General features: G+C 37.1%; 1 protein-coding gene across 2 annotated transcripts in view; it reads left to right on the top strand.

Annotated features, from left to right (window-relative positions):
* The window catches only part of LOC149416787 (UDP-glucosyltransferase 2-like), a 30783-nt gene that overhangs the window by 13488 nt on the left and 4814 nt on the right, over positions 1-12481 (top strand). For both annotated transcript variants that reach the window (XM_089640956.1, XM_089640957.1), the window contains exons 2-4: positions 4578-4763; positions 7729-8358; positions 8890-9118. In XM_089640956.1, the coding sequence (XP_089497082.1) occupies positions 4578-4763; positions 7729-8358; positions 8890-9118 (1045 nt within the window). The remainder of the gene's footprint in view (positions 1-4577; positions 4764-7728; positions 8359-8889; positions 9119-12481) is intronic.

Raw genomic sequence — 12481 nt, 5'->3', positions numbered from 1 at the left:
TCGTGAAGAACCGAGGTTCGATCCCCACTTTAACTAATTATTTTTTTCTTTTTGTGATTTTTTTAATACGAGGAAAAGTGATAAAATGCTCTCGTGCTGCGACTTAGTCAGGCATACATATAAGAAAATATCTACATTTTTTTAAATAATTTTTTAAAAAATTACATAAATTTGTTAATTTTAACCGATAGTCTCCCGAAATGTGTAAATCCATTTAGTGAGACTCTAGACCGGCAGATTTTTACTCGAGTAATTGGCTAGAATTAACGGTCGGTACCTATATGATATTTTTGTCGAAATATAGCTTACGGTAGAGTCGCTCGGTATTTTGATTAATTATTTTTATTTTGAATCATTAAAATTACTAATCAAGGCCGATAACGCGACTAATTATTCTCGCAAACGTGCTTGACATTTTTTTAGTAAAAAACACACCCATTATTAATTAATATACGGACAAATATACGGAAATATTTTTAAAAACGACAGATATGACTTCACACTGCCGATATATCTTCTATTCGACCCTATATAAAGCGTTAACGAGACGTTATGTGATATTATTCATTTGCCGTGTTTGAAAACGAAAATTTACACGTTAAAAGTCAATTGAGGAATACACGTTATACGCGGTTCTCGTCGCGCGAGATACCTCTCCTCGTGGTCTAGAGGCAGAGCGTTCGACACTCGTTATGCAGGACCCGGGTTCGAATCCCATATTTTTATAACTTTTAATTTTTTTTTATAACATGCTACTTATAAATATGTCAATATTAGGAATCTAGTTAAACGTTCATTTGTTAACAACACGCCTATAAATAAATTTATGCTTTTTAAAACTATAATGTACAGCATTCTGAATAATAATAATATGAAATGAAAAGAGAGAGAGAAGAATACTAAAAGTTTCACTTCCGTCGTGCGTAGGCTTGCCGCACACTGTATATTATTTTTTTTATGAGATGGGTAGTACTGTCTGTTTTTTTTGTCTGTAGGTTTTCACCATCATTTAAAAATTTTCTTCCGGAAGGTTTATTATATATATAATAATTGCATATTATTTATATACAAAGTAAAGAAAATTTGAACAATGCCGGGTACACGTTAACTAGTATATTTATATATTATTGTGCCCTTAAAAATAACACTTTGGTTATTATTGTTATTTCTAACATTATGTTCGTTGAATTACGTTTATAGTTATAAATATAAATACAAATTTACTTATTGAAATAGGTCATTGAATATTAAGCAATATTATTTTCTATTAGCTCAACTTATGGAGAGTATGATTCCGTAATACAGGGTTTTCCAATAAGATGTGTTATTTTGATATTCAATCGTAAAATATCAATGGTTTCGTTGCTTGTGTGGCACGTAAAACGTTGTCCAGATCAATACCATCCAATTACGGCCATAAAAAATCATTAATCATCTCTCGATAGCGCAATCCATTCACCGTAACTGTTGCTCCAGCCCTATTTTCGAAAAAGTAAGGTCCAATGACTCCGCCGAACCATAAACCGCACCAAACAGTCACACTTTGAGGATAGAGAGGCTTTTCAACAATAACTCTTGGGTTTTCCGAGCCCTAGATGTGACAATTTTGCTTGTTGACGAAGCCACCAAAGTGGAAATGGGCCTCATCACTCAAGATGATTTGCATTTGATTCACTCAAGTGAATTTCAATAATTTAAATGTGTTGTTGAAGCGTGTATCGTTCAATTTCTATTAATGGCGTATTTTCTACTTGTCAAATGTCAAAAAATGACAGCTTCAAAAGTAACATCTACCGAAATAGCAGGCTATTCAAAATAACACCTCTTATTGGAAAACCCTGTATTTAACTGTGTTATACTTCGACTAAGAGCTACCAACATTATCTTCACTCTCTTAATTTTTTGGTTGCTATTTTTGTACATGATTGCAAGATTCTGACCGAATTTAATTGCAATATGCAAGTAAATTATGCAATTAAATTGCAATGGATAAATAAGTTGATATGGTCAAATTAGTTTAGTGATCAGAGCACTATCCCGGCAATGCAGAGGTCCTGGGTTCAATACCAATCAGAGTGCTGGATACTCTCAGTATCTCCCTGGTTTAAGACCACCATTCAGAGTTGAAACGTTGCTTGAAATGGCTTTAGCCATGTTTGGTGACTACATTGAAATGATAGAGCAAATCCAGAAGAAATTCCTCAGGTATGTCTATATGCGGACGCAAGGAACCTATCCTAGGTTCATGCACCATATCGACTTACTTGAGGAAACTAATTCTGTGAGTCTGGAAACTAGGTGGGATGCTATGATTTATATGTACCAGACCACTACAGCCGAAGTCGATACCATGACTTATTCAGAGTACCAAAAGGCAAAACCAACGTCCTGGCAAAGCATAGCATGACGAGGGGAGTGGTGCTGTTGAACGAACTAGCAAAGAATTTGGATATAAGTGACTGTTCTCTAAATCAGTGCTCCGCAACCTTTTCTCACCTACGACACACCAAATTTCTTCCTAGAATTCCGCGGCACACCGAAAGATAAAATATATAGGTATTAAATTGATACACAAATTTTACAATAATTTCTTGTTTTTTATTTGAAAAGTATACATACATACATATAGCTATAACATATTTATTTTTACGCAATCTTAATAATTATTATAAAATAATAATAAATTATTGACCGATTAATTGTTAAATTAACCTGCTTTTGTTTTAATGAACACAAAAAAAGTTTTATATTCGGCTCGATTTTTGACAGCGCAACCCGAAGTTCTTGGTCAAGACCTTTTAAGCATATCCGCTTATCATTTTTAATTAATACAAGCGTTGAAAAAATTTGCTCACATAAAAATGTCGTTGAAAATGGAATGCTTTGACGGAAATGCGAGGATATTCTTTTTTAACGTAAATACAGAAAACATCTACTGGATCTTCGGAGAAGTGAAGTTTTAATGTCATGTCATTATTTAAATCTGTAAATTCCTCTCGAATTTGCAGAGGCAGTGCTTCTGTAGAATTTATTGCATTAGTTGCAAAAGGATTTCGAATCCAATCGTATTGTTCCGTATTAATGGAATAAAAATACTGACCAAATTTCTGCTGAAGCATACTTAATGTTTTTGGGCCAGATCCACAGTTAAATGTTTGTTTTCAATTGTACTATGGTTGGTCCTTTAGTACATTTCCAAACATCCTTTTTGCAACTCTTTCTGCCATAGTTCGTTATTAAGTTCATTCAAATGCTCGAATATATCAGCCATGTATGCAAGTTTGGCTATCCAGTAATTATCATCGAGGTGCTGATATAGTTCGGGCATATTTTGATTTAAAAGAAACTCACGCACCTCGTGACGAAGCTCAAACAATCTAGCCAAAACTTTGCCTCGGGATAGCTAACGAATTTCAGTATAAAACAATAAGGATTCATATTCGGCTCCCATTTCTGCACAGAGAATTCCAATGATTCGCGAGTTTAGGGCTCTTGATTTAATTATGTTTACGATTTTAATGCATTCATTCATCGTGTTCAAAAGTTCCTCTGGTAAATTTTTGACCATCAATGCTTCGCGATGGATGCAGCAGTGTGTAAATACGTTGGATTTTTTTGTTTTACACAAAACCCTTTTTACTACCTGTCATTGCCGCAGCGCCATCCGTGCAAACAGCAATGCAATTGCTCCATTTAATATTATTTATTATGAAGAAATCATCGGTTACTTGAAAAATTTCTTCACCGGTAGTTCGTTTTGAACCTCCTTACAAAATAAATAATGTTCTTTAATAAAGTCCTCGTCAACGAAACGTACAATAACTATCAACTGTGCTTTAGTTTTAATATCGGTTGTTTCGTCGATCTGAAGCGCAAATTTTTCAGCCAATAACAGTTTTCTAATCAGTGCTCCTAATATATTGTAAATACGTCTTTTAACTGTATCGGCAGATTGTGTATTAAATACGTAATGATATATTTTAAAATGTCAAATACATTGAACTTGACCGCGGCACACCTGTGTCCGGCTCACGGCACACCAGTCTGCCACGGCACACCGGTTGCGGAGCACTGCTCTAAATGACCTAAAACAATTATTGAAGAGTCACTTACCCAAATTCTGATATGATGTAAAATTTTACTGTATGTACAATTGTACTGTATGTAAAATTGTACTGAATGTAAAATTGTACTGTAACTGGAATGAATGTTCTGTTGTGCAATAAAAAAAAATAAAAAATATATATATATGAAAAGCCAGGTAGTCTCTCACCTTTCTCTACCCTATCTCCTTCCCCTCCCTACTACCTTCAGCCTCACAACATACCCCAATCGGGGATATCACTGTCTCACTGGTTCCAGACGGTTGGCAGAAGTTGGCACTATTGTGAGGTATGCACTTTTTTTTTAATCCCAGAGGCCACCGAATCTTTTTCTATGTTACACATCTTCGTCTGAGAGTTATTAATATTATCTTCAATGATTAAAAATTACATATTTATTATTTCAAAATTCTTAATTGATATTTAATTTGAATTCTGTTAGGTACAAGTCTCTGTAATAAATATTATTTTCAGAAAAGTAATCCAGTTGGAGTATGTGTTCTGGTGCTGGCCCTGACGTCTCTGGAGACGTGCAGTGCAGCCAGGATCCTGGGGGTGTTCGGCACCAACACGCCCAGCCACTACGCTATGTACGGAGCTGTGATGCGGGAGCTGGTGAGAAGGGGGCACCACGTCACAGTGGCCAGCCATTTTCCACAGGTACCATTGAACCAAACAATTTGTAATAGATACCTACATTAGTCCTTTAGCAGCGTTCCATAATGGAAGTAGCTTGCGCGCAGGTTGCAAGTTGCACGTAGCGCATAGTGGAAACTTCTACATGCGTTGCACATGCAGGTTGCATGCAAGTGAGTTGCATACTGCGCTATTATGCCGCGCAGGTTTGAACCTGCATGTCAATTACCAGTTCATTTAGGAGAGTGGTCGATAAACAATATTATTTTTTTATTTTGTACTGTACTTTTATTATTCTTTTCTTAATTGTACTCTCATCTCGATCAAAACACAGCCAAGTAGCCTCAAAAAGTCTATTAGGCGCCATGGCAGTGACTGCCAACCTGCGAGCAAGTCGATTTGCGGTTTCCAATGTCCTTGCAGGCACTTGCGTGCAAATAACCTGCGTACACGCAGGTCACTTGCCTAGAAACGTTGCCTTGCGTGCCTATTTTCGTAATATTTTTTAGTTTTACTATGTTTGTCAGCTAAATAAGCGTTCTTCTCAATAAAAAGAAGTCATACCAGGCTTTCGTATGAATAAAAACAGTACCATGTGTTATTGAAAATTTCAAATTTCAATCAGTGGTATTATTTTGAAGGTTTTAAATACCACAGGCAAGTGCGGCGAGTTCGTAGCAAATCCGCTACCGAATCGCAGGCATTCCAAAGAAAGTAATTTGTTCGCCAGCGTGTAGATATGGTGTTATGCAGATTGCTGAACATTATTTACGCAGGCGCTGAACAGTACTGAGCACAACAAATTTTTGGCTTCTCGTGTTGCATAAGGGCGCGTATAAACAGGACAAAATTTCCGCGATCAAAATTTCCCGTAGGAAAGGAACGCCGCTTGCGGTTGCTTCGTTCTTTTCCCATAATTTGCGGCTCAACTCGCTGAAATTTTGTCCTGTTTATTTTATTTTATTTTTTATATATATATAAATTACAAACAATACAAAAAAAAAGAACTTTTGTCTGCCCAACTGGGAAGGATTCCCGTTTCAGGACAGCCAAATTGTGTATTTAATACATAATATTCTTACAATGGAATAGCGATGCTGTCAAAACAAATTTTGAGAACATTTTTGATTACATTCGAAGTGACAGGATGGTTTCTTTATCCTTGAAAGAATCGCAAAGATGTAATTTATTACCAGGGTCAATTTGGATAACATTAGTAATTGCATTCAGAACAGATGAATGGTTTCTTTCGGGACATCACAAGTATATATTTATACGTATCATTATCCGCTCAGGCTATTATTTCGCTGTTTAACAGTTCGCACAGGTCTCATAGTAAGCGTTGTGTCTCTCTTACTGTCATGGTGAGAAATATGATTTAATCAGTGGTAGAAAGCAAAAACACCACACGTTATATTCAAATCTAAATGTTAACCACAGAATTAATAACACTTCTATGAAACCAAAGTTTCCGACCACAATTTTCGAAAAAATTATGAAACTTTGTTTCATTTTATTAATTATTTTTACAAAAACAGAAGACAATTGAGGTGACAATAACGCTAATAATATATTTTAAAATACTTTATTATTAATAATATTTTTATTTCTAATAATAAAATTTGAAAGCGTCTTTTACCACCAAGGCAGTTTTTAGTTTCGGATAAGTTCAAAAAAATCTTTTTTATTTTATTTTATTATTTTTATTTCTTGCTAGAGCAATCCCAAGTTGAAAATGAGTTACAATATATAGCTGGAATTTAATAGGTAAGTTCCACATGCAAAACAGTACAAACATTGAAAAAGGGAGGTTAAGTAAAACAAAACAAGAAAAAACAAAATATGAAACGAACTGGAATTTACAAAGAATAACAAAGCCAAGCTAGGAATTTACTAAAGGGTACTTTCCACTAAAACATTGGTAAAATATTAGATTATGCTAGATTACAAATACAGGGGATAAAAATGGAGAGAAAAAGAAACAAGACAAAATACAACACGACAATAATTACGTAGTTTCGTTTTTGTACGTACTTACAAATATTCTATTAAAGCAATACTTTGAATTCTTTTGTACGCTGGCTGTTTTTATACATTTCTGGAAGAAAGTTATAGAGTGGGTAGGTAATATATTTGAGAGATTTTATCCCATATTTAGAAGTGTATGTTAGAGGAATGCGGATGTTATTGTTATTACGAGTATTGTGGTTGTGGATGTCTTTATTGTAAAGTAGCTTGATGTTAGTGTGGGTTGATTGTTGGGTAATTTTTAGGATGGTGGTCGTGATTTCATGTTTGGGAAGGACTGTGATTGGAAGGATATCGGAAATTGAATAGATGTCCTTGATGTGTCCCATGGAAGACCTAGAATATTTCTGAGAGCTCGGTTTTATACCACCTGCAGTTCAGCTATCAGTTTCTTTGAGGCAAAGTCTCAGATACAGCAGATATAGGATAGGTGTGAATGTACCATGGCATAATACACCAAAGTTAGTATATAAATGGGTAGTAATCCTTGAAGCCTATATAGTACACCAGTTATGGGGGTAATTTTCTCCTTCACATTTATTTGGACAAACTGTTCTATTTTTATAACCTTCATTATTTCTACCCAGACAGTGGGTGCCTATAATAATAATTGGCTAATTTAAATAGCGCTGTTTTCGTGAAAAATCACCTCAAAGGCGCTGTACAAGTACAAATGTATTTATTGAATAATAAATACAACTGGCTTACGACTAGGATTCATAATAACTAGTGACTTACATCTACGACTTATTTCTAGTGACTTACGACTAAGGCTCATAACTATTGACTTACATCTAAAAATTATGAATAATAATAATTTTATAGCAAAGCGGAAATACTTTGACGTTCTGACAGAATATGCCAGAGGCCTGAGGGGTATTTTATGAAAATACTTGGTAACACCTACCCACTCCACGAAAGTCCTTTTATGACAACAAAATGTTTGCTTCTCTGATTACAGAAAAACAAAATAGAAAACCTGACTGATATAAGTTTGCTGGGTTTAGTGGATAACGAATACATGACCGTTGAAGAAATTCAAGCCATGAACTTCTTGCAAGATCTGAACGATTTCGTTGAATTCAACAGAATACCATGTGAAATCATTCTTAAACATCCTGTTGTAAATGAGATCTTACAATCTGGTGATTACGACGTTTTTATAACGGAAATTTTCGCCTCGGAATGTTTCTTGCCTCTGGGATATAAACTGGGTCTTCCGACTGTTGGGATGATCTCCAGCGTGAGCCTTCCTTGGGTGAGTGACATGGTGGCCAACCCGGACAACCCATCCTTTATCCCTCTTTACTTCCTGTCCTACTCGCAGAACATGAAGTTCTTTGAGAGGCTGGTTAACACTGCGGCCACGCTGTTCGTCAGTTACTTCTACGAGGCCCACTCTTACCGGGCCGCCCAGGAGCTGGCTGAGAGAGCGCTTGGGCCCCTGCCCCCCCTGAAGGAGATGGCGAGGAACTACAGCCTGATATTGACCAACAGCCACCACAGCGTGAACCAGGTCAGGCCTGTAGTGCCGCAGCTGGTGGAAGTCGGCGGGCTGCACATTCCCAAAACCATTCCACCTTTACCAAAGGTACGTGCATTACATGCAACAACAAACTATTGCCTTGTTCATGTTTACGTGTTTTATTATGTATTGTCTGCATATTTTAATAGGTAACGACATAATATTACGCATAATGATGACTTATTTCATTAATAATTATTACCTATCTTTCAAGTTACGAGAAATATATGGAAGGATTAATAACTAAACATAAAAATAATTATAAGTTTTTTTTAACTAATCTCTGGAACTATACTTAATTCACTTATATTGAAAGAGGTTAACTTATATGTGCCTAACAAGTATACTCGTGGGAGATCCCATGCACTCTTTTACACTCCGAAAACGAGGACTTCTGCCTATCAGAACTCGCATCAATAGAGCGACATTCTACATTGACCATCGATATTTTTAATGTCACTTACGGACAGTTTAGGAACTATCTCTTGACGCATGTCAAAAATAATTTCTCCTTCGTCAACAGCGTGATTATCTCCAGATATGGATATATTAAGATAGAAATAATAATGACCAATGTATCATTCTGACACTTTATAGGATTTAGAGGAGTACATCAATGAATCCGAACACGGGTTCATCCTGTTCAGTTTGGGGTCCCTGGTCCCCTCGGAGTCCATTCCGGTGGAGAAACTCCAGGACATTGTCGAAGTCCTGGGAGCTCTGAAGGAGAGGGTCCTGTGGAAGGTTAATGCCACGGCTATGCCAATACTCAAAATGCCAACCAATGTGTTTCTCAGCAACTGGGTTCCACAGCTATCTGTTCTTTGTAAGGATATTTTACTACTTTTTTCATTCCTTTTCTGCAATGTTTTGACAGTAAATATGTTGTAGAATATTCGACCATAGCTAATATCGGGATTGTTCGAATACAAACACGATATCCAAACTAACATAATGGTTTGTTTAACGCTTTCTATTATTTGGTATGGTGTTTATTGACACAGAAAGCCCAATGGCCAGGGGGTCTTTGATGCAGAAAAAATGCACGATTATTTCGAGAGTAAGCAACACCGAGATTTGATGTTAACGCATTTTTGTTTTTAAAAGGTCATAGAAAAAGTGTTGCAATACTGAGATAAGTAAATCAACTGTCTCACTTTCTTATTTTTAAAAATATGGGTAAACACAGTAAAGACGAGTTATTTCAGAGAATTTGAACAATTCTTCAAATTTCAAAGAATTTTCAAGTTCTGTGAAAGATTTTTTCAAGTTCTGTTACTGTTTCAGTTCTCTCAAGCCTACAATGATATAATAACAGAACTTGAATAGGACTTTCACAGAAGCCGGAAATGAATGTTGAAATTTGATGAATTGTTTGATTGATTGATTTCTAAGTTGATTTTTTAAGTTCTGTTATAGTTCTATTATTATTTCATTATTGACGAGTTGCTTCACAAAACTGAAATAACAGAACTTGTATAGAACCTTCACAAAACTTGAAAATCGATTTGGAAATTTGATGAATTGTTCAAATTATTGTATCTGAACAAACTCGTTTCTGGGTTTTTCTCTGCTAATCGAGAACCCACGAATCTTTATTTCTCATTTCCTTCAGTCCTCCGTCATCTTTGGAAGGAGGAAACATAAAGGCTGGCAAATCATTCCATAACTGAGCTGTTGACAAGTTTCCGTTCTTGTGTGTCGAATGTCAACTGCGCCTTTGGCGTGTTTCTTGACTGTGCACCGATGGCGAAGGGATCAATAGGATCAAGAGGAGATTCCTTGTCTTTCGTCATTTAAAATAATAATACATCAAAAACTAAGATGGATTTAATTTAAAATAACACAGGCCTGCAAAATGAAAATGAAAGTTATGCAAAACCCGCAGTAATAGGTAAAAACGCATTTTGAAATGAAAAATAAATATATATTACTAGTGGTTTATTTACATTTTTAAATACAATTTGTTAAAAATAATAGATATGTATATACAAAAGGATTTATAATTCTTTATAATATCTACATCTTTTTCCCTCAAAACTCTGTTTTGAGCTTTTCCGTTTGTGTGGGATGTCTGGAAGTTCTCTATGGAGCATCCAACAGTAGTCTCCCATCATATTCACATCCCATCGTCCTTGGTACCTCCGTTCCATTTCTTTGATGTCTTGGTGGAACCTCTCACCCTGCTCTTCACTTACGGCACCAAGGTTTTCTGGGAAATAATTCAAATGGGAGTTCAAAAAGTGAAGTTTCAAGCACATGGAGAAGGTTTTAAAACATTTCAACATTTTATTTACAATTTCTTCATAATCCGGGTCCTTATTGTTCACCAAAAACTTAGTCACAACTTCTTTAAATGATATCCACGCCTCTTTCTCAGCTTTTTTCACCACCTTTTCAAACTGATTGTCTTTCATTAGTTTCCGAATGTCCGGACCAACAAAAACACCCTACTTTAACTTTGCCTCAGACAGTCCCGGGAATTTCTTTTCAAGGTACTTGAACGTTTAGCCATCTTTTGGCAATACCTTGACAAACTGCTTCATCAGTCCAAGCTTGATGTGAAGTGGGGGTAAAAGCACTTTTTTGGGATCAACCAAAGACTCAAAGTGAACATTTTTTTTCCAACCTTCAAAGTTCTCGTTGGCCACACTTTTTGACTCCAGTGCTGTGCTTTTGCCCGGCTATCCCACTCACATAGGAAACAGGGGAATTTCGTATAGCCACCTTGTTGTCCAAGCACCATAGAGATGACTTTGAGATCACCACAGATAGGCCATCCAAACTCCTTATATTTCAATTTATCAAGTATAAAAGCCATGTTGTCATACTTTTCTTTTAGATGCACTGAGTGCCCCACGGGTACAGAAGCGTATTTATTGCCGTTGTGTAGCAAAACTGCCTTTAAACTTCTTTTTGATGAGTCAATAAAAAGCCTCCAATCATCTGACACATGTTGAATGTTAAACATTGACATCAACTTAGGAACATCAGAACAATATACAAGTTCGCCATCTTGAGAAAAAATTGGCTCAAATTGTTTTTCTCTGCTTCTGTACCAAGAGAATGAAGTTCCAAATCTCAACAAGTTCTTTTCTTGAAGTCTAGATAATAAAACTATAAAGCCGAATAGGAAAAACAACTTTTTTCAGCATATTCATAAATATACGCCTTAAGGTAGGCAATCCCGCAGAAAAATGCATTTTGCGGAAAATGCTTACGTGCTGGAAAAAAACTGGGGGCATTTCTGAACTCAGCGCACTAAAATACATCAGAATCACCCATTATTTTAAAGAAAGCAATTTGGTCGCAGGCCTGTGTAATTGAAACTTTGTTCTAACCATTTTTATTGTTTATATACAATCTACATGTTTCATGAGCAATGCTCACCTCATCAGGGTTTAGGGTAACCCGGGGCAGAACAGGGTAGCTAAGCAATGCTCACCTCATCAGAGTTTAGGGCAACCCGGGGCAGAACAGGGTAGCTAAGCAATGCTCACCTCATCAGGGTTTAGGGCAACCCGGGGCAGAACAGGGTAGCTAAGCAATGCTCACCTCATCAGGGTTTAGGGTAACCCGGGGCAGAACAGGGTAGCTAAGCAATGCTCACCTCATCAGGGTTTAGGGCAACCCGGGGCAGAACAGGGTAGCTAAGCAATGCTCACCTCATCAGGGTTTAGGGTAACCCGGGGCAGAACAGGGTAGCTAAGCAATGCTCACCTCATCAGGGTTTAGGGCAACCCGGAGCAGAACAGGGTAGCTAAGCAATGCTCACCTCATCAGGGTTTAGGGCAACCCGGGGCAGAACAGGGTAGCTAAGCAATGCTCACCTCATCAGGGTTTAGGGTAACCCGGGGCAGAACAGGGTAGCTAAGCAATGCTCACCTCATCAGGGTTTAGGGCAACCCGGGGCAGAACAGGGTAGCTAAGCAATGCTCACCTCATCAGGGTTTAGGGTAACCCGGGGCAGAACAGGGTAGCTAAGCAATGCTCACCTCATCAGGGTTTAGGGCAACCCGGAGCAGAACAGGGTAGCTAAGCAATGCTCACCTCATCAGGGTTTAGGGCAACCCGGGGCAGAACAGGGTAGCTAAGCAATGCTCACCTCATCAGGGTTTAGGGTAACCCGGGGCAGAACAGGGTAGCTAAGCAATGCTCACCTCATCAGGGTTTAGGGTAACCAGAGGCA

This window comes from Hesperophylax consimilis, chromosome 16 (assembly GCF_061612785.1).
Source record: "Hesperophylax consimilis isolate HC1 chromosome 16, BYU_Hcon_1.0, whole genome shotgun sequence".
NCBI classification, from domain to species: domain Eukaryota; kingdom Metazoa; phylum Arthropoda; class Insecta; order Trichoptera; family Limnephilidae; genus Hesperophylax; species Hesperophylax consimilis.
The sequence above is the reverse complement of the archived record's forward strand: the minus strand, read 5'-3'. Positions and strand labels throughout refer to the sequence as shown.